The 22,388-nt window shown below is 44.0% G+C and overlaps 2 protein-coding genes across 4 annotated transcripts; one reads left to right on the top strand and one right to left on the bottom strand.

Annotated features, from left to right (window-relative positions):
• Positions 1-1,111: 1,111 nt before the first annotated feature.
• Positions 1,112-21,688, top strand: LOC122928827 (F-box only protein 44-like). Of its 3 annotated transcripts, none has more exons than XM_044282088.1 (6): positions 1,112-1,244; positions 2,726-2,985; positions 10,102-10,228; positions 10,824-10,919; positions 10,993-11,128; positions 20,740-21,688. In XM_044282088.1, the coding sequence occupies exons 1-6, from the start codon at positions 1,204-1,206 to the stop codon at positions 20,887-20,889; spliced, it is 810 nt and encodes a 269-aa protein (XP_044138023.1). In that variant the 5' UTR covers positions 1,112-1,203; the 3' UTR covers positions 20,890-21,688. The 3 variants fall into 3 exon arrangements, with proteins under 3 accessions (XP_044138023.1, XP_044138024.1, XP_044138025.1); XM_044282089.1 differs by having other exon boundaries at positions 1,220-1,349; XM_044282090.1 differs by lacking the exon at positions 1,112-1,244 and adding an exon at positions 2,083-2,461.
• On the bottom strand, positions 13,989-17,365 carry LOC122928828. Its single transcript, XM_044282091.1, has 2 exons — positions 16,608-17,365; positions 13,989-14,252 (listed from the first exon to the last, which is right to left on the bottom strand). Exons 1-2 carry the CDS (start codon positions 17,358-17,360, stop codon positions 14,235-14,237), a joined length of 771 nt encoding a protein of 256 aa, XP_044138026.1. The 5' UTR covers positions 17,361-17,365; the 3' UTR covers positions 13,989-14,234.
• Positions 21,689-22,388: the final 700 nt, after the last annotated feature.

Raw genomic sequence — 22,388 nt, forward strand, 5'->3', positions numbered from 1 at the left:
CAATGTATGGCAGGAATCTATCTTCTGCTTCTACAGTATCATGTGAATGGAGCTCTCTTGCAGGATAAGTCGTCTGCTTGTGACTCTGTAATATGGCAGGAATTACTATCTTCTGCACTTACTATCTTCTGCTGTATTGGGGACTGACTAGCTGAGGAGGAATTTGGCTTCTCCTGGTCTCTGGATGGTACTCACAGTTGTGCTCACAGGGTATGCTTCTTCCTGGAATACTGGAGATGGTTGCTTGCTTGTCACCAGCTGAGGCTGAAGGACTCAGGCTGGGAATGATGATCTTTGGTCTCAGCCGAGACAAGATCCTGGCTTGGGATCCCTAGAACTGGGAGCTCCTACCAGCACAGCATTCCCCTAGCCGGGGTGGCTGGAACACTAACTCTAACTTCCTTCTCCACCCATGAGGCAGGATGTGGGAACATTCCACATCTCCTCACAGAGGGGGAGCTAAACTAGAATGTACTATTCCAGTCTAGATATACTAAACTGACTCTAAGTCCCTTCTAAACACATTGCTGCCACCTGCTGGTGAACATGAAAATTACAGCAAAATACATTTAACAAGGGTTTCAATGCCCATTTGTGAGAATGTGATGTTAAATTATACAGGATGACAATGCAGATACACTTCACAGGTTGTAGGTGGGTAAAAGAGTTTCGTAATATAACTCTTGGATGTTACACATTCTCCTCTGCTGAGTACCCCTTTGTCTTTTGGGGCACACCACTTGCTGTTTTAGTTTTGCACATTGTCTGTGCTCTAAAACTCGATTAACACATAAGGGAAAGCCTACATGATGGCCCACATATGCTCAGACCCTTTTTCTATTTCTGGACAACCTCTTGGGAAACCTAAGGTTTTCATTCTTTCCAATGCAGTTTCACAGAGAGGGATATGAATATTATATATAATGTGGACAATGATGTCTATGGAGGATACCAAAACATTCATGTCCTCTCTGAACTTCTAGTGCGGTCATGGGAGCATTATGGTATTCTCTCCTAAAAGCATTGTTCTGCTTCCTCCTATACGGTACCTCCTCTCTACACTGGGTGGACAGTCTTGTTTTGACTGACTGGAACACACCCCTCTAGTGGTGAAGTGCAGACCCAGCCTCTCTGTGCAGGAACTTCACACAGTCACATACTGCTGAGCATTAACCTCTTGTTTGCATGAACAAAAAAGCTTGAATGAGTGTGAACATGGGGACGCGCCACAGCAAGTTCCAGAGGTGAGTTCTGCATTGTGCCAGGCGTGCTTCCAAGCAGTGACATCATGGGGCAGGGGGGTCTGCTCTCATGTCAACATTATGGGGTCCTGAAAAACAGCCAGGGAGGTAAGTCTGAGTGTTGGGGCGAAGTAGTAGAGAGGCCGAGGAGAAGTAAATCAAGACCCTAAAACAGATCCCATGTATTAAAAGTTTACAGGCAGAGGAATAGTCTGTCAAAAAGTACCACAGCGTGCAGACAAGAAGTACCACCAGATACTGTATGTCTTCAGGAGGTTGGCAGAGGCCCAGGAGTTGTTATTTTTTTTTTTGTTCTTTTGCCCTACTATAATCCCACCGTGAAAGCCATCTCAGCTCCATGTTAAATGTACTGTACATCCTGATTCACAGCCAGCAGTGTTAGAAGAAGAGCGTTGTATCTGCAGGCCCTGCCACCGCAAGAATAATCTGTGCTAACTAAAGGGCTTGGGGGATGGGTTCTCTGAGGGTATCTGATCTCGGTTCTCTGTTTTCAGTTTTACTGGTGGGTGGTATCTGATAGCATTTACAGGAATACAGCTCCAGACTCTGACAGCGTTTACAGGAATACAGCTCCAGAATCTGACAGTGTTTGCAGAAATACAGCTCCAGAATCTGACAGTGTTTGCAGAAATACAGCTCCAGAATCTGACAGTGTTTGCAGAAATACAGCTCCAGAATCTGACAGTGTTTACAGGAATACAGCTCCAGAATCTGACAGTGTTTGCAGAAATACAGCTCCAGAATCTGACAGTGTTTACAGGAATACAGCTCCAGACTCTGACAGCGTTTACAGGAATACAGCTCCAGAATCTGACAGTGTTTGCAGAAATACAGCTCCAGAATCTGACAGTGTTTACAGGAATACAGCTCCAGACTCTGACAGTGTTTGCAGAAATACAGCTCCAGAATCTGACAGTGTTTACAGGAATACAGCTCCAGAATCTGACAGTGTTTACAGGAATACAACTCCAGACTCTGACAGCGTTTACAGGAATACAGCTCCAGAATCTGACAGTGTTTGCAGAAATACAGCTCCAGAATCTGACAGTGTTTACAGGAATACAGCTCCAGACTCTGACAGCGTTTACAGGAATACAACTCTGGAATCCAACAGAGTTTATAGGAATACAGCTCCAGAATACACAAAATCATCATGTGTGATACTGTTCACTGAGCTGCCCTGTCTGAGCCTATTAAGTGTAATACTGTCTGCTGAGTTCTGTATCTAAGCATATCATGTGTGATACTGTCTACTGAGCTATGTATCTAAGCATATCACATGTGATACTGTATGTTGAGCCAAGTGTCAAAGCTTGTGATGTGTGATAGTATCTTCTGGGCTTGTGTATCTAAGCCTGTCATGTGTGATTCTGTCTCATGAACTGATGTATTGAAGCTTATCATGTTTGATACTATCTGCTGGGCGGTGTATCTAAGCTCCACTATTTTTTTGTCTCACACAGTATGTCGGACTCTACCCTTCTTCCGGAGGAAGTTCTACTGCAGATCTTGTCCTTGGTGCCAGCTGCAGACTTGATCTGTCACTGCACATTGGTCTGTACCCTGTGGAGGGACATTATCAACTCACCAACACTGTGGAAAATAAAATGTCAGAATGTGGGGTACATCTCTAAGGAGTGCGTGAGAACCCCTAAAGACTGGAAGCAGTTTTACTATTTATCCAGCAAGAAACGGAATTTACTGAGGAATCCCTGTGCAATGGGTGAGAAATGCAGTTACAGCACCAGTCAAAGGAATGTCACTTGTCCAGAATATGGGCCGACTTACAGGGGTTACTATTATTGAAGCCCAGCAGCTTAGGGACCCCACTCCACCATGGGTGATAATGTATTCTGAGTGGGGCCCTATTTTACATTTAGCTTTGGGGCCCCAATGTTACTGTTTTCATCCCTGTCCTGGGATCCACAGGTAAGGCCTCTTTCACATGTCAATTAATCATGAAGGTACACAGTCCATGGTCTCCACGGGCGGCTCGCGTATCCATTGACTTTAATGTGTGCATTCATGCATCAGTGGTTTTCCATGGACTGCCCTATTTGATGGGGTTCTGTGCCTCAGTTCCGCACCGCACCTTCCAGATTGTGGACCCATTCAAGTGAATGGATGCGCATATTGCGGACCCACTGTTTGCGGAGCGCATTACGGGAATGGCTGGGCAACGGCCGTGTGCATGAACTCTATCCCTCACACACATTATAGTCTATGGGTTGGTGAAGACCACACACACAGCATGGATGTTATCTGTGTTTGGTCCCTGGTTTTCAAGTACCAGTGGTAGGAGATGCTCTGGAAATTAATTTTCAGCCTAGTAATGTCTGTAGGAAACGGATGACACATGGACGGAAAACAATAAAACCATGGACCAAACACGGATCCTTCACAAACATAAACCGCTGACCCTCTTGTCACGTGTGCCATCACAATGTGCGACGTGACAGAACCGCAGGGGCGACACGTGAGGTTCACGGTGGGCCGATGAGGGGGAGTAGTAATGCAATTCATCGGTTTACTCGCGGTTAGCAGAAAGCCTCCCTAGGCCAGCAGCACAGTGATGAGGAAGACAGCACAAAACCTTCTGGCGCACACTCTGTGGTAGGGGAGCACCAGCTTAGATGGAGGTTGAGGTGCCCTTGATGATGGCGGTGTTTAGGGTGCTTGTGGCGGCTGGGTCCCTTGGTGGTATTTGTCGTGACGCCAGTACCGTTTATGGTGGTACAACCAGTTGTAGTGGTAGTATTGAAGAATGAGGTAGACAGTGGTAGGATACAACTCACAACTTTTAGTTGCAGCATAAACATCCAGACAGAATACAGTCTCTGGGTATATAGAGGAATTCTGTTGATCCACTGTTAATAGGTTTTGGCTAGGTCCTGACTCAGGCTGTGGTTCAGTAGTGCTCTTTTCGGGTATGCTTAGTCCTATAATTTCTGTATCTTCCAAACTCTTGAACAGGTAGCTAATCTGTCCTTGAAGGTTCTCATTTATCCAGGTCATGGTATATATCTGTAAAGAATAAATCAAGGCAACTGGACGTACTGTAGATTTCTTGAAAACGTTTCACCTCAGAATTGAGAAAGCTCGTTGGAAGAACGAGTGAAACGTTTTCAAGAAATCTACAGTACGTCCAGTTGCCTTGATTTATTCTTTACAGATAGGTAGCTAATCTGTCTTCTATACTTTATGGTGAGGCTGCCTGTAGCTAGATTGTCCTCCACCATGTGCAAAGGTGCCCGTTAAGCCTTAGGTAGTGACTGTTATCACCAATGTCTCTCTGCTTGGATTTCTTCCAGGGACGAAACTCTATCCTCTGGTTGTAGGATGAAAAGAACTAAGAGGACCAAAGGAGGAAAACGCTCTCCTGCTCCTCATACCTTGGCACTACCACATAGTCGCTTCTGACTCCACTCACTACTCTGTGATGTGTAGTCTTAACTGAATTGAATAACTCCCACCAACAACAACCCACACTAGGCCTGACTAAGGTATTTATATAGACTGAGTGCTACCCCCATCTAGTGGTGGGATGTATAAAACACACCTAACCAGCCTATGAACAGGTATACAACAGGTGATGTAATGCAGAATGACATGCAACACAGTAATACAGTTTACAGTTATTTTGCAGTTCCCACGTGTCCTGAGTGGGACGCTACATATGTGTGAAAAAGGCCTAAGACTGGAGGCTTAGACCTCATGTCTACGACCGTAGTTTTGGTCTGCATTTTTTGTGGATTGGATGCTGACCCATTCATTTCTGTGGGACCCCAAAAGATGCGGACAGTGTGCTGTTCGCAACTATATTTCCATTATGTGGCCAAGCAAAAAAAACACATTTTACTGACAAGAATAAGCAATTCTGGAACGCACATGGCTGGTATCTGTGATTTGCAGACTTAAAAAACAGATACCGTCATGTGCAGCAGGCTTTAGAGTAGGGCTAAAGGGCGATCTTGGACCTAAGTATCGCAGTGCAGCAGGCCAACCATAGAAAATAATGGGGTTGCAACCAGTGTTCCCTCTAAGCCTTGGCAGCTGCTGAGCGGGGTCAGCTCAGAGCTGGGCACAGCGCCATCAAAGGTGGGCGATAGGAAAACCTAAGATAATTGTCACATTGAAGAGCATACAGTGTAACTCCTGCACCATCCCGAACAATACAGTATAATTTATAATAATAAAAGATAAAAATATACATACAATAACAATGCAGTAAAACAGATAAAATAAAAGGGGTAAAATACTGAATATTGGCTTACTGAGATGAAGCAGTTATATTCCGGCTGTGGGGACAGCTGAAGATGTGGGCAGACACTCCAAACGATGTGGATCCCCAAAATGGCTGACAATTACCTGTTCCCAAACACCCATTTTTATCCCCCCTCAGCCGAGGTGTGGGCTGTGAGGGAACCTCCCTCCTTTCCGTCCGGCCTTCTGGGACGTCTGATATTATTCAGGTTTCTGCCCCACCTTCCCAGAAGACTGAGGTGGCAATATGAATCATGGCGATTCCTCGCTGTATGACAGGGGCTGAGGGTACAGGTACGGTCCCCTAATCTGAGTCACTTCGTCCCGGTCATACAGACACCAAATATGATTGAGTTATTATTTCCAGAAGGCCAGATCCTGAATACCGAGAAATGAATTCTGTCCAGTATGGGGTGCATAGACTCTGCCCGAAGCCCATGTCAGGCTGAACACAATTTTTAGGGTTCTGAGGCTGTGGGTGCCATGAGGTCGGAGTTATGGCTTCTGATATTATTTCATTCATCTACTGAATGGGTTAGACCACACGCTGGTCTAGCAGCCAACATGTCTAGGGTGGCTGTGCATTTTAAGTATCCCCCTCCCAGGTCTTCATTAGGATGTCCAAATGGTTTGCAATTAGCCGGCCTGTGCTAAATGGGGCTTCCTCTAAGAATGTGGAGTTTCTCACCTAGTCTTCAGATGGGCTGGCATCTAGAGGTACCATGTGCATTTGCTTAATAGATCAATTAGCCACTGCTATACAATTAGCTATTGATAATGTAAGTTGAGGAGAATATGAGATCTATCTATCTGTCTATTCACCTCAGATTTTGTTACACCTCCCCCTTCAAGACATGGCATGGGATCATTGATTTAGCAATCAATATCACAAGCCATGCTCAGCCGCCTCTCCCTGACGTGATAACCCATCTGCGTTGCCATGCTCACTGCCTTTTTTGTGCTGGATAGTAAAGTCATAGTGTTGAAGTGGGCCACACTTCATCTCTTGTAAAGTCTGTCAAGGGTTTTGCTAGGGTGCTATAGTTGGGGACAAATTTCCTATAGTACCCCGCTGTCCCTAAGAAGGACATAACCTGCTTCTTAGTCTTAGGGGTAGGCCAAATGGAGATGGCATCTGCTTTCCCTGGCTCAGGCTTAAGCGTCCCTCCACCTACCTGGTGCCCCAGGTACTGCACATCAGACATGCCTATCTGGCACTTTACAGGCTTGATGGTCAGTCCTGCATCCTGGATTCGCTTGAGCACCTGTGACAGGTGGGTCAAGTGATCCTCCCAGGTCTGACCGAACACAGCGATGTCATCTAGGTAAGCAACGGCAAACCCTTCAAACTTGTCCAACAGCTGGTATATGGCAGGGGCATTCTTCATGCCAAAGGGCATTACCTTGAACTCATAGAGCCCAAAAGGAGTGATAAAGGCGGATCTCTACTGGGCCCCAGCGGACATGGGAATCTGCCAATACCCCCTACTCAAGTCTATAATGGTTATGTACTGGGCACGGGCTAGCTGGTCCAACAGCTCATCTATGCGGGGCATTGGGTACACATCAAAAACGGTGATGGTATTCGGCAGATGATCCCCAGTGTCCACGTGGTGAGTGGCCAGGGGAGTCCTTCCAGGTCTCCCTGTAAAAGTGTCAATAAAGGGGTTAAGAACCCCCCATAGCTGGGATCTCTGATACCTCCTGTGCTGCAGCCACTAAATCCAGCAGGGTGTCACTTTCCCCCTTCTCTGGTAAACTGCAGACAGGCAGGAGGGACATATCCCTGTCATAATGCGCCTTGATCATATTCACTTGAAAGACTTTGTGCTTCTTGCAAACATGATCGATCGTGACTACATAGTCCATGTCATTTAAGCGTTCATGAATGGGATACGGGTCCTCCAATGCCGCCTGGAGTTTGTTCGGGGTCATAGGGACCAGAACCCATATTTTCTTGTAAATTTTTTATTTTGTGAATATTTTTTTTCTTGTAAATTTTTTATTTTGTGAATATAGAACCCATATTTTCTGACCCACCTCGAACAACCTCTCCCTGGCATTTCTATCGTACCACCTCTTTTGATTCACCTGTGCCTGAACCATGTGCCATGTTCTCATGTACAATACCGGTCAATTCCTGCATTCTTTCCCAGAATTTTAGGACATATGGTAGTCGATTACAGAGACTTCAGGTGAAACCAATACTCCCTCCCATGATTGACCACCTACTAAGCATTCTGTATTCAGAATGCTATTATTTTCCCTTATAACCATGTTATAAGGGAAAATAATACAGTGAATAGACTTTCACCCTAGCAACCATGCATGAAAATTGCACCGCATCCGCACTTGCTTGCGGATGCTTGCGATTTTCACTCAGCCCCATTCACCTCTATGGGGCCTGTCCTGCGTTAAAAACGCACAATATAGAGCATGCTGCGATTTTCAAGCATTGCAGAAGTGATGCGTGAAAAAAAACGCTCATGTACACAGCCCCATTGAAATGAATGGTGCCGGATTCAGTGCGGGTGCTATGCGTTCACCTCCCGCATTGCACCCGTGCGAAAATCTCGCCCGTGTGAACTCTTAAAAATGCCTGATCAGTCAGAAAAATGCATTGAAGTGCTGGATCCGTCTTTCCAGTGTCATCCGGCAAAACGGATTCGGCATTTATTTTTTTTCACCTTTTTTTCTGTCTGAGCATGCGCAGACCGGAAGGACGGATCCGTCATTCTGGTGTTTTGAATGCCGGATCTGGCACTAATACATTTCTATGGAAAAAACAGCTGGATCCGGCATTCAGGCAAGTGTTCCGTTTTTCTGGCCAGAGATAAAACCGTAGCATTCTGCGGTTTTATCTTTGTCCTGATTAGTCAAAAAGACTGAACTTAAGACATCCTGATACATCCTGAATGGATTACTCTCCATTCAGAATGAGTGGGGATGAAACTGATCAGTTCTTTTCCGGCATTGAGCCCTTTTGACGGTACTCAGTGCCGGAAAAGAGAAACGCAAGTGTAAGAGTACCCTTAGAAGGGTTCCATGCTGGGGACCAAGAAAGATGGTGCCATCTTGAGCAGGGAAAGGGAACGATCACCATGGGGACTGAGAAAGAAAGACGCCACCTATGGTTATGTGTGTGGACTGGGGGGACCTGTGCAGAGTAGCACAGCTGTTTTATTAGCCTAGTCTGGGCCTGGTTCTGTGCGATAAGCACAAACAAAATGATGATTTTGGGGTCATTCATCATTATTTCTGTATATCTTTTTATAACAGCTAGCAACTGTGCAACGGGAAAGGAGAGCCCTGGTATGATAGTATGATAATATTATTTAATAAGGCCTAGCATACACTGAGTCTGGGAGATTGTATTAACCAGACCACCATGATTATCTTTAGGCCTCACAAAGTTTATATGAATGTGGAGTCACATGATTTAGTGGGGTAAGGTGATTGGTGCAGGATAATGGGGGACTGCCCCCCCCCCCCTTTTGGGGTATAAGTAGTCACAATGTCGGCTTGCAAGGTGGAGCCTCATCTTCTTTGCCCCCTGGAGCACCCCTGACTGCGGACCACTGCATGGAGAGATTCACAGGACCGGGGTGCTCCAGTAATTTAGTTTTTTTCATCTTTGGACCTAAACTATGAGTCCTTCTTTGAACCGTTGCTATGTAGCCGCTTGATCATAGCAGAAACATATGTGTCTCTTTTATGGTCTCCTGATGAACCACATCATTAAGGGGAAACGCGTCGAGACTGAGACTTTATTTACAGTATCATAATCATTCTTGTTAAACTGTGGGATTCAGATATTTTGCTGGATCTTTTTTTGAAGACGTTATATTTCCTTAATCAACATGGTTAGACCCGATTCACAGTATTATAATTATCTTTATTAACTGTGGCTTGTTGTGGATAGACCGAGAGATCTGTTCGGTTTTTCCATCAAGGTGTAATATTTTGTTTATTCATTGAGACTGACCTTATTCACAGTATCATAATTATCCTTGTTAAACTGTGGGATTCAGATATTTTGCTGGATCTTTTTTTTGAAGCCGTTATATTTCACTAATTTACATGGTTAGATCCGATTCACAGTATTATAATCATCTTCATTAACTGTGGCTTGTTGTGGATAGACCAAGAGATCTGTTCGGTTTTTCCATCAAGGTGTAATATTTTGTTTATTGATTGTTGTTGTATGACCCGGACATCCATATGGGTCTATGTGCTATAAGGGCTTTTTAAGGACAGACAGGCTAGGTACGGGGACGGAGTGCTCCCACCACCAGGGTGCATCTCTGGGCTGAGATAAGGTCAGGGACACCATAGGGACACAATAGGGACCCATATGGTTGTCTCCCGGATGTACCACCACTTTTAGACACCCTGTCTGTTCCTTTAAACTGGCTCTGAGCGTCTGTCTGTAATTGTCGTATGTCCATCAGTCCCCATGTGAGGGACCTCTGTGTGTAATTTTTAACAATTTCCAATAAAAGTTATATTTTAGGTAGTAGGCCTCAGTGACATTATATATCATAACTCGTCTGATTTTATGTTCCTCTGCTTTTAGAAGGGTTTAAATTCTGGAACATTGAGCAAAATGGAGGAGATCTGTGGGCAACAGAAGATTTACCAGGGACCCATGGACAAGACTTCCCAAATGACGAAGTTACCAAATATTTTGTTACTTCTTATGAGTAAGATCCCCAAGTTACCAAATTTATCCGACACTTCCTGGTTTTGTCTGTAAACAGTAAGGCAGAAATGTGTCAGGTGATGTGATCATATTGTCATTACGATCTAGCACCCAAGGGATCACAACATTCCCAGTTACAAGTCATCTCCCGAAAAAGAAATGTTAATCACACAGCAGCACAGAGTATTTCAGGGGAAAGGGTACTTATGTTGTGCAGTTAGTGAACTGTCTTCTTATGTGATTATGTTAGTGAAGACAGGGCTGAATATGACAGGGACACATAAATACATAGTGTAAGGAAGCAGCAGCACAAAGTATTTCAGGAGACAGTTGTTCTGATATTATAGGAGGCAGTGACCTCTCTACTCCAGTAATGTGAGTGAGGACAGGGCTGCATGTGACAGAATCAGCTTCAAAACATGAAGAGTCTGACAGAGATAAGTGGAAGGTTATTGGTTGGAAACTTCATGGACCTAAGCAGCACAGAGTATTTCAGGTGATCATTGCACTTATTCTGCTGTTGACAGTGACCTGTTCATTTATCAGAGGGACACAGAGCTCACATTCAATAGTAATAAGATTATTCCTCTTTCCAGGCCCTGCAAGAAATCTCAGCTCATCAACCTCAAGAAAATAGGATATGATGAGAAACTTATGGACCTTGTACAACCAGATATCGTGATCAGAGACTGGTCAGTAGGATTCCACATACACACTGTACGTGGTGATATATTCAGTCATGGAGCATTCCCTCCTTCTGTACAGGTATGCAGCTAGGCATGACTGCGGCTGTCAGTATGAAGTTCTCATTAAGCTACTGTCAGAAAAAAAGAAACCTGTGAAGGTGTTTAACCCCGACCCAGTGATGATCGAGCAGTGGAGTGACGCCCAGTGGCACCAGGTATTGTAACTAGACACAGCTATAGAACATGGATTCTTCTGTAACTGCTCTTTGCTGCTGGGGACCCCACCCATAACTATATACCTCACCCTATGTCATTAGAGGCATTCTTGTATTCATTCCGTCAGATTGGAAGTCTACGGGCTGCATAACGGATCCGTCCTGTTTCCGTTATGCAGGAGAGGATAGACTTCTATTATGACAGAATGAATAACGGAATGCCTCTAAAGGCATTCCGTTATGCATTCCATCATAGAATTGTGTTATGATCCGTGGTAACGGAATCCATAACGCAATTCACCTTTTACCACCAAATAAAGTGTGAACGAATTTCATAAGTGGAAATTCGCTCATCTCTAAATATAATTACTATAATACTGCCCTCCATGTACAAGACAATTATTACTATAATAGTGCCCTTTATGTACAAGTAAATACCTATTATAATACTGTCCTCTATTTCCTACACTATAACTATTGTGTAATACTGTCCACTATGTACAAGAATAGAACTACTGTAATACTGTCCACTGTGTACAAGAATATAACTACTATAATACTGCATCCTATGTACAAGACTATAGCTACTATAATATCACTCCTATGTACAAGATTATGACTACTATAATACTGTAATTTATGTACAAGAAAAAAACTGCCCTCTGTGGTAAAGAATATAACTATTATAATAGTGCCCCTTATGTACAGGAATATAACTACTATAATACTGTCCTCTATGTACAAGAATATAACTACTCTAATACTGCCCCCTATTTACAAGAATATAACTACTATAATACAGCCCCTATGTACAAGAATATAACTATTATAATACGGCCCTATGTGTACAAGTATATAACTAATGTAATGCTGCCCCGATATACAAGACTATAAATACTATAATACTGCTTCTATCTACAAGAATATAACTATAATACTGCCCCCTATGTACAATAATATAACTACTATAATACTGTCCTCTGTCTGCAAGAATATAACTACTATAATACTGCTCCTATATACAATATAATTACTATAATACTGCCTCCTGTGTACAAGAATATAACTACTGTAAGGGTGCCTTCACACATGGCAAATTTTGTTACAAAAATGTTCTGCCACAAAAAATCTGTTCACATGAATAAGGCTGGCAGAAATCCATATGCAGTTGAATGGAACTGATTTTCACTTGCTGAAAATTTCTGCAACAAAATCTGCCGCATGTGAAGGTACCCTAATACTGACCCCATGTATAAGAATATAACTACTATTGAGGCGGAGCCTGACCGCCATCCTGACCGGCCGCATGTGAGAGGGCTCTCCTCTCCACAACTCTGCAAAGTGGTTTATCTCGCACCCTAACTGCAGAAACATGGGGAAAATTGGCAAATATTTGCCTAAAGACAAACCTGAACCCCACAAACAAGACCGGGGAGCCTCCGATATGGAGAAATACTTCAACAAGAAAGCGGCAGCTCCGGCATATGAACAAACCAAGATGGCGCCGCTGGACCCTGATGAGTGGACAGAAGACACTGATAGAGCCGACAGCCCGCTGACTGAGGGCTCACTGGGATCGCAAAGTGATACCCTAGAACCTATTGTTAAGAGGTTCCTACAGCAAGCTTTGTCTTCAGCTTTGATTCCGGTTCTACAAGAGCTCACAGAGATAAAGAGTGACATTAAACAAATCAGACATAGAGTTGAGAGGCTTGAAAACACGCAAGGGGCCATATTGGACTACGCTCCCACAGTTGGTGATAATTGCTCCGCATACCTCTCCTCTTTGGACCATGCATACGCCCTGATTGAGGATCAGTAGAACCGGAGCAGGCGTAAGAACATTCGCCTCAGAGGCTTACCGGAAACCGTGCTCCATGAGGAGCTGCCTGAGGTGGCATCCACCATCTTCACCACCCTATTGGGAACGGACAGGGCATCGGCCATCACTATTGAGTGCATTCACCACTCCTTACACCCTAAACCAAAAGACGACGACCCCCGGCGAGACGTGGTTTTCCGGACTGCTAAGATATATCGATACTGCAGCACTCTTCAAAGTGGCTAGAAATCATGGGGACTTGCACCACGGCGGGGCAAAGATATTAATGTTCCAAGATTTGGCACCCTCAACAAGAGAAGGGTTTTACGTCCTCTCACGGAACTGTTGCGCCTAAACAAAACCCCTTTCAAGTGGCTGTTTCCATTCGGCCTCACGTTCACAAGAGAGGGCAAAAGATGCACGATCCGGACCCCCAACGACTTACCAGCTGCTTGGGAGCTCCTGAACGCAATCCCACAGGACATTCCATCATGGCTGCCCTCGGCTGAGACTGGCATCCTGCTCCCGGAACTCCCAGAGATCTCCAGATGGTTCCACCAAGAAAGAAGCATGTGTCTAAACCTAGAAACACCTGAACATTCTCCACAGGTTGTATGCACTTTCTTGAAAAATGGGCCCCCAATGGGACCTGCAACTAACTGGATCTTCAGAGGGATCTATTGTGGTCACCCACACTTTTCGGAAGGATACGGCAGGCAATACCACACTCTTTGCGACATCCTGCCATCCTCGCCATGTCATTCAGAACATACCTAAAGGTTAATTTATCCGAGCGAGACGTAATTGTTCCGATGATACAGCATGTCGCAGGGAGATGGATTTAATTGCCAACCGCCTATCTGAACGCAAATTCTCCGGCCATGTTTTAAAGTCAGCCAGAGAATTTGCCCTCAGTAAATCCCGTCCCGACTTAGTCTTCCCTGTAAACAATAAGGTAAAGGATCCCAGCAGACGTGTCTTGAGCTTATGCAGGTTTATTTGTCAAAATAACATTTGTCAAAGGACGCGTTTCGGCTATATTGCAGCCTTTTTCCAACAGAATATCCATCATGCAGCACAGGTTTATATACACCCAAAATGCCAGGGATAGGGTACCGCCCCGTGACATCAGCCCCAAAAGGGGGTGGTACATAGGAGGTAACCAAAGAGTAACAAAAAAATATACATTTTGTATTCAACAAAAGAAAACCATGTATAACGGCAACACTACGTGTTATTTTTACATACAAAACAATATAGATACCATCTTAGCTGAGAGATTCTTCAATGAGTAGATGATGTCTAAAATAATAATAATAATAATAATATATATTAGATCACCGGATTAGACAGTAAAAGTGTATTGATTAGCATGGGATCCTAAATATGTGTAATTTCATAATCCCTATTTAAACCTCTAGGATATAGGGTGTCAAGGGTATGGATCCAATAGGCCTCTCGGCGTAACAATAGCTTCTTCACATCACCTCCCCTTCGTGGTCTCACTACCCGTTCTATCACCTGAAATTTTAATTGAGCAACAGTGTGTTTACATTTTTCAAAGTGGGAGGGAATCGGAAGCAATAGGTTCTTGGTCCTAATAGTGGACTTGTGCTTCCCAATGCGGTCTCTAATAGTTTGCATGGTCTCACCAATATATAAAAGCCCACAGGGACATTTAATTAAGTACACTACATTAGTAGACTCACAAGTGAAAAATCCATTCACTGGGTATATACGTCCAGTATGTGGGTGGTAAATATTAGATCCCTTGATTATATTTGAGCACTGAAAACAGTGCAGACAGGGGAACGTGCCCTTCCGCTGTGTAGCTAGTACGCTCTGCTTGAGTATGCCTCTGGGGCTCCCCACATCAGCGCGCACTAACTTATCTTTATAGCTCGGGTTTTTCTTATTGCAAATAAGCGGGGGATTTTTGAATTCTTCAATCTGGGGGTATGCTCTCCCCAACAGAGACCAGTGCTTCCTCACAACATTGTCCAATTTATAATTAAAAGGGTGGTATTTATGGACCAGGGCCACTCGCGGGGTATCTGTTTTGTCAGGTCTAGGTTTGTCTAAATCACTCATAGTTTTTTTCAAGGTTAATGGGGGATAACCTCTCTCCTCAAACCTCCTAGTCATTTCCTCAAACCTGAGACCCCGTATAGAGGGGTCTGAGACAATACGTCTCACTCTCTGGTACTGGGACTTAGGGATTGCCCTTTTCAGGGAGTGAGGATGAGCACTGGAAAAGTGGAGGATACTGTTCCTGTCTGTCTCTTTTCTAAATATGTCTGTAGAGAGATTACCATTAGGATCCTTAATTACCCTTGTGTCTAGAAAACTCACAGTTTGGCTATCACACGTAAGTATGAATTGTAAACCAGCACATGCATGGTTCAGATGTGAAAGGAAGAGGTCAAGGGTCTCACGTGGCCCCGCCCATATGCAAAAAACATCGTCAATAAATCTTTTCCATAATAAAATGTGGTTATGATACCACTCAGTGTTGTATACAAATGTATCTTCGAATTTTGACATATATGCATTTGCATAGGGCGGAGCCACGTTCGACCCCATCGCGGTCCCCCGCCTCTGCAGATAATAGGTATCTTCAAACAAAAAATAATTTTCATACAGGACGAGATGAAGGAGTTGTACAAAAAAAATCACATTCGATAGGAGAGTAATTACTCTTTTCTAAGAACGACTGTACAGCCTGTATACCCCCACTGTGTTCAATAGAGGTATACAGGCTGACCACGTCAATGGTCACCAACAAACTCTCGGGTGGAATAGGTCCTAATTGTGCTATAGTGCTGAGAAAATGTTGTGTATCTGCCAAAAAGGATGGAATATCCTTTATTAAAGGTGTAAGAATCTTCTCCAGCACTATAGCCAATGGTGATAAGACAGATCCCACCGAGGCCACAATGGGGCGTCCAGGGGGGTCAATTAAAGTTTTGTGGACCTTTGGGAGCACATAGAAAACCGGTGTTATTGGTGTATGGTTGATCAAAAAGGTGTACATATTTTTATCAAAAATGCCCAATTTGGCAAAATGGTCAACAGTCCTCATGATTTTCTCTTTGATATGGAGAACCGGATCCCCATTCAAGGGTTCATATGTGTTAGAGTCCGCAAGCTGCCGCTTAATCTCTGCAACATATCTTGTTTTATCCATGAGGACAATAGCGCCCCCTTTGTCCGCTGGTTTCAAAATTAAGTTCTTATCATCCACCAAAGAGTTAATGGCTGCCCTTTCTTCAGATGTCACATTCTGTGTGAAATGTAAATTGCCCCTCTTCATCTCGTCCATATATTTATTAATGTCTCTAGTCACTAATTGGACATAGGTTTCAATAGGGTGGTAAAGTTTAGGAGGCATATATTTACTAACGTTCTTCAAACCTAAATCTGCCAAGCGTAAGCCGCATGATCCCTCCCCATCATCCGAACCTACAGTCCTATTTCCGGGATCACCAAAATGGGCTTTAAGTCGCAACTTGCGAAAAAATTGATTTATATCAATGTCATATTGAAATGAGTCAAAATTTGTAGATGGACTGAATGAAAGTCCTTTCTGGAGGGCAGACATTTGTGTGGGGCTCAGAATTTTAGAAGACAAGTTAATCACCAACGATGTGTTCTTACCTGCGAACGGGTCTGAATTGTTTGGCTCGATCCGGGCCTTGCTGTAAGGTTTGTGGTGCTTGCGTCCTGCACGCCTCCTCCACCGCCGCGTGGGCGCCTGCCTCTCCGTAAAAAAGGACGGGAATCTTGCGGTCCAGTGGATTCGTTTCCGGAACTGGAGGTAAAGGATCCGGGTCTTGGCGATCTTCTGTAACCTGGTTTCTGGCGCCATGTCGGGTCTTGCCATCTGTATACACGGTTCAGGTGGTAATCTTCGCTATCGCGCAAAAACTTGGACCTTTTCTTCTCCTCTGTGTCTCTTTTATAAGTAGCAATATAAGTGTCCACGGACTCTTTAAGTTTCCCAAATTCCTCAGAGGTTAGAGAATCTCTCAGCTGCTGTTCGGTTGCCAAGATCTGTGTCTGGAGTTCCGTCACCGCCGTTTGTATGCGATTGATCGTCAGTAAGATCAGGTCATAAGAGCATTTGTTTATAATCTTTTCAAAGTCTCTGCTATAATCAGGATCATTGGGAAAAAAGGTCGGGCGTAAATGTACCCTCAGACCTCTAGGGATCCTTTTGACCTTATAGTACTCAGCCAAAGTAATCGCATGTAATTCATATGCGGTGAGTCGTCTGCGTTCACGCTCCCAGTGCCGCTTCTGGAATTCGCTTGTTGGGATATTTAAGAAGTCGGATGTCGATGTCACTTGAGACAGTATCCTCTCGGCATCGGTGTCCGCAAAACTTAATGTAATAGTATCTGAAGTCATCTGGAAATAGCGGTGCACGTTCCTTCAGTCAATTAGTGGAAGTAGCTGGTCAGCACTCGCTTGTTTGCACGCCGCGCGGGATCTGGATCAATCTCCACATGCGATAAGGTAAAGGATCCCAGCAGACGTGTCTTGAGCTTATGCAGGTTTATTTGTCAAAATAACATTTGTCAAAGGACGCGTTTCGGCTATATTGCAGCCTTTTTCCAACAGAATATCCATCATGCAGCACAGGTTTATATACACCCAAAATGCCAGGGATAGGGTACCGCCCCGTGACATCAGCCCCAAAAGGGGGTGGTACATAGGAGGTAACCAAAGAGTAACAAAAAAATATACATTTTGTATTCAACAAAAGAAAACCATGTATAACGGCAACACTACGTGTTATTTTTACATACAAAACAATATAGATACCATCTTAGCTGAGAGATTCTTCAATGAGTAGATGATGTCTAAAAAAATAATAATAATAATATATATTAGATCACCGGATTAGACAGTAAAAGTATTATTATTATTTTTTTAGACATCATCTACTCATTGAAGAATCTCTCAGCTAAGATGGTATCTATATTGTTTTGTATGTAAAAATAACACGTAGTGTTGCCGTTATACATGGTTTTCTTTTGTTGAATACAAAATGTATATTTTTTTGTTACTCTTTGGTTACCTCCTATGTACCACCCCCTTTTGGGGCTGATGTCACGGGGCGGTACCCTATCCCTGGCATTTTGGGTGTATATAAACCTGTGCTGCATGATGGATATTCTGTTGGAAAAAGGCTGCAATATAGCCGAAACGCGTCCTTTGACAAATGTTATTTTGACAAATAAACCTGCATAAGCTCAAGACACGTCTGCTGGGATCCTTTACCTTATCGCATGTGGAGATTGATCCAGATCCCGCGCGGCGTGCAAACAAGCGAGTGCTGACCAGCTACTTCCACTAATTCCCTGTAAACAAGTCCCAGAGAAATACTAATTTATCAGTTCCGGTTTTCTCCACTAGCTACAGCCAGGAATACTCACGCATCTGTCAGTACCAGCGCATGGGTAAGTTAAAATTACAGTGAGCGTTGACTCATGGACACGCGCACGGACACCGTGCGTTCGCTCTCAGGGGTAAGGAGATCTGACGGCCTTTTGTCTTGTTAAATCTCCTTACCCTCACACTGGACACGCGCGGATTGTAAAATCTCCTTACCCTCACTGAACAGCGCGCTTCAGCTTCATTGCTGACTGGCTTCAATCTGCTTGTGTGCAGTGTGAGGGTAAGGAGATTTAACAAGACAAAAGACCGTCAGATCTCCTTACCCCCGAGAGCGCACGCGTGGTTGGGCGCGTCGCGCGTCCAAGAGTCAACGCTCACTGTAATTTTAACTTACCCACGCCCTGGTACTGCACTTGCGTTGAGGTGCCGTGCCGTGGTACTGTGCTTGCGCGGAGGCAAACAACCCCGGAAGTCACGTGGGGTAAGGGAATCTGCCGATTTAAGGTTTTCTGACAGAACACCGGCATTAAATGTGTAGCCCGTTGGGCACCTACATTGGCACAAATAGTGAGTCCTTCCCTTTTTTCTGATGTGAAATGGGATCAACCTACTTTCTTTAAAACATAAGGGCACCTTTAAATGTGGTCATCGTGTTTGCACTTGCTGCAAAACAATCAGCACAGGGTGTCACATTGCTTCTGTTGCCAACCAAAAGGTGTTTCTGTTAAAACAATACATTAAGGCCTCATGCACACGACCGTTCCATTTTTTGCAGTCCGCAAACCACGGATCCACAAAAAACGGAAGCTGTCCGTGTGCCTTCCGCAATTTGCATAAATTGCACTACTTTAAAGAGACGTTTGGGCCTATTATCTAGCTGTGCAGCCATAAAACCTGTAACATTCTGCCAAGAGCTCATGCACACGACTGTATGTATTTTACGGTCCTCAAAACAGATCCGCAAAAAATACAGATGGCGCCATTGTAGAAATGCCTTGTCTTGTTTGCAAAATGGACAAGAATAGGACATGTTCTATTTTTTTTTGCAGGGCCACGGAACGGAGCAACGGATGCGGACAGCACACGGAGTGCTGTCCGCATCTTTTGCGGCCCCATTGAAGTAAATGGGTCCGCATCCGAGCTGCCAAAACGACGGCTCGGATGCGGACCCAAACAACGGCTGTGGGCTGTGTGCATGAGGCCTAACTGCAACACTAGTTTTGTAGTTTATTGTATTACATGCTCTTTGTGTGGCCTCCAATACGTAGGTTGTACCACAAACAGCCTAAAAACCAGCCACATTTCTGACATTCCAAGGTGAGGAACGTGTCTGCGGTCAGTTTACATTATGTGGCTGTTCATGGAGGCGATATCACAGGCATGCATGTTCAGGGTCTGGAGAGAGTTAACCCTCCAGCAAGGGGAGGTGATCACAGAAGGAAATTCACAGGGAATCCTTCTGGATTCACATATCCCTAAAGGTCTCAATCGTAGGCATGATCTGATTTTACACTACTGACTCTATGCACTACAATGGTTTTAGATTTGTTTGCTTGTGGTTTTATCCAAACACTGAAACATGTATACGTGTATTTTATTTGCATGAAGGTGTGGCCTGGTTTTATTGTGATTACCTTTTTTTTTTATTTATTTTTTTATTATTATTTCTTTGGTGAGACACTATATAAATCTATGCCAGTGTACCTTTTCTCTGTTATGAGTAAGGATCAGCACTACAAGATCCGAAATGCATAGACATGAATACCCTGTTTGGTTTTTAATGCACTATTTCCAATAAAAGCTGCCCCTTTTTTTGTACTGGAAGCTGGATCTCTGTTTCTTTGGATGCTCGCAATATACAAGAATATAATTACTACAATACTGCCTCCAATGTACAAGAATGTAGCTGCTATAATACTTCCTTCTATATACAAAAATGTACCTACTATAATACTGCTCCTATGTACAGGAATATAGCTATTATAATACTGCCTTCTATGTACAAGAATACAACTATTATAATACTGCTCACAATGTACAAGAATATAAGTGTTATAATACTACTCCTTATGTACAACAAAATAACTACAGTACTATAATACTGCTCCCTATGTACAATAATATCACTACTATAATACTGCCTCCTATGTACAAGAATAAAACTGTTATAATACTGCACACAATATACAAAAATATAACTACTATAATACTATCCCCTATGTACAAGAATATAAATATTATAATATGTACTGCTCCCTATGTACAAGAATATAACTTATAATGCTGCTCCCCATGTTCAAGAATAGAACTACTATCATACTGCCCTTATACGATATGAATGTGTAGAACTGAGCTGTCCTGTAATTGACTTGCCCTCTGTTTGTAGATGACACACACCTTCAGTAACTATGGACCAGGGGTGCGGTACGTTTATTTCCAGCATGGTGGACAAGACACACAGTTCTGGGCCGGTTGGTATGGAGTCAGAGTGACCAACAGCAGCATCACCATCGAGCCTGAAAATCTCAGGGCCTGAATCCTGCTTTATACGTGATGTATACAAATGGACTTCTATATAATGACACCGAGACCATGATTGCAACAGCGTCCATGACAAATTAACTGGGTGCACTGTGTTAACCCCTGTTTGTCTGTGCAGGATGACAGTGCCTAGAAACACTTATGCTGTATCATGAATCTCATTAAGAAGGGTATTAATGTCTATGGCAGAGGTGGGCAAACTTTTTGACTCGTGTGCCACAATGGGTTCATATATTGGACCTGGGGGCCGGACCAAGAGTGGATGGATAAGGCGTTTGTCTGAATTAATATAAATTAAATTTCGTAACATTAAAGGTTTAGTTTAATTCAAGGTAGAAAAGCATAAAAAGAGTTATTGTACAAAACTATTATGCAATGTATTTCTTTCATAACATAATCTGTATAACTCACCTTCGATTTTAGTGGGAACAGTGTTGCTGGTCTCCCTTTTTTGCTAAGGCATCAAAGTCTGGAGTTAGACTTGTTGTTGCAATTTGCAGAATAGATACTGTGCCAGTATACAGGGCCCCCATAATGTGCCAGTATACAGGGCCCTCATAGTTCTTCCTCTTCTCCATAGTGCCCCCCATATTATGCCAGTATATAGGGCCCCCATAGTGCTTCCCCTCTTCTCCATAGTGCCCCCATACTGTACCAATATATAGGGCAACCCATAGTGCTTCCCCTTTTCTCCATAGTGCTTCCCCTTCTTCTCCATAGTGCCCCCCATATTTTGGCAGTTTATAGGGTCCCCATAGTGCTTCCCCTCTTCTCCATAGTGCCCCCCCCTCTTCTCCATAGTACCAATCCATATTGTGCCAATATATAGGGCCCCCACCCCCCTTCTTGTCACAGTATACTAGTAATAATAAAAACAATAAACACATATACTTACCTTATGCTGCTGTCAGTGATGCGATGCAGGCCTCTCTCCAGGCTGTAACTCCCCTGCCCTAACTCCGCCTCTATGCAGTCTAATTGACACCCGACTCAGTAGCCGGGACCGCGCTTGTACAGGCGGCGCATGCGCCGTCGGCCTCAGTAGCAGCGCGATCCCGTCTATCGCGCGGACTCAAGCGCTATCCTGTAACTGAATTACAGGATCACGCTTGAGTCCACGCCATAGAAGGGATCGCGCTGCTACTGAGGCCGACGGCGCATGCGCCGCCTGTACAAGCGCGGTCCCGGCGACTGAGCCGGGTGTCAATTAGACCGCATAGAGGCGGGGTTAGGGCAGGGGAGTTACAGCCTGGAGTGAGGGAAGGGCTACCCCCTTGACTTCTATCGTGACTTGTGGAGCTGGAGAAGAGTACTTTATAAGGCGATTATTTCATGCATATACATGGCAGAAAAGTGGGACAAGACTGTATGATAACACAATGAGGATGATCTATAAGGTACTTTAGATAGTTTATTAAGTGAAATGCAGGTGAAAGGTTCGCTTTAAGCACTTTCCAGGGATTGCACTCATTGGTCAACCCTTTAATGACCAGA

Source organism: Bufo gargarizans, chromosome 2 (genome assembly GCF_014858855.1).
Source record: "Bufo gargarizans isolate SCDJY-AF-19 chromosome 2, ASM1485885v1, whole genome shotgun sequence".
NCBI lineage: Eukaryota > Metazoa > Chordata > Amphibia > Anura > Bufonidae > Bufo > Bufo gargarizans.

Bases quoted from the DNA above. Each gene is read 5' to 3' on its own strand.
- LOC122928827 (XM_044282088.1), top strand. From the start codon at position 1,204: ATGAGTGTGAACATGGGGACGCGCCACAGCAAGTTCCAGAG. The intron at 10,229-10,823 runs GTAAGATCCCCA...TCCTCTTTCCAG, and splicing joins TATTTTGTTACTTCTTATGA to GCCCTGCAAGAAATCTCAGC. The intron at 10,920-10,992 runs GTCAGTAGGATT...CCTTCTGTACAG, and splicing joins GATATCGTGATCAGAGACTG to GTATGCAGCTAGGCATGACT.
- LOC122928828 (XM_044282091.1), bottom strand. From the start codon at position 17,360: ATGACTTCAGATACTATTACATTAAGTTTTGCGGACACCGATGCCGAG.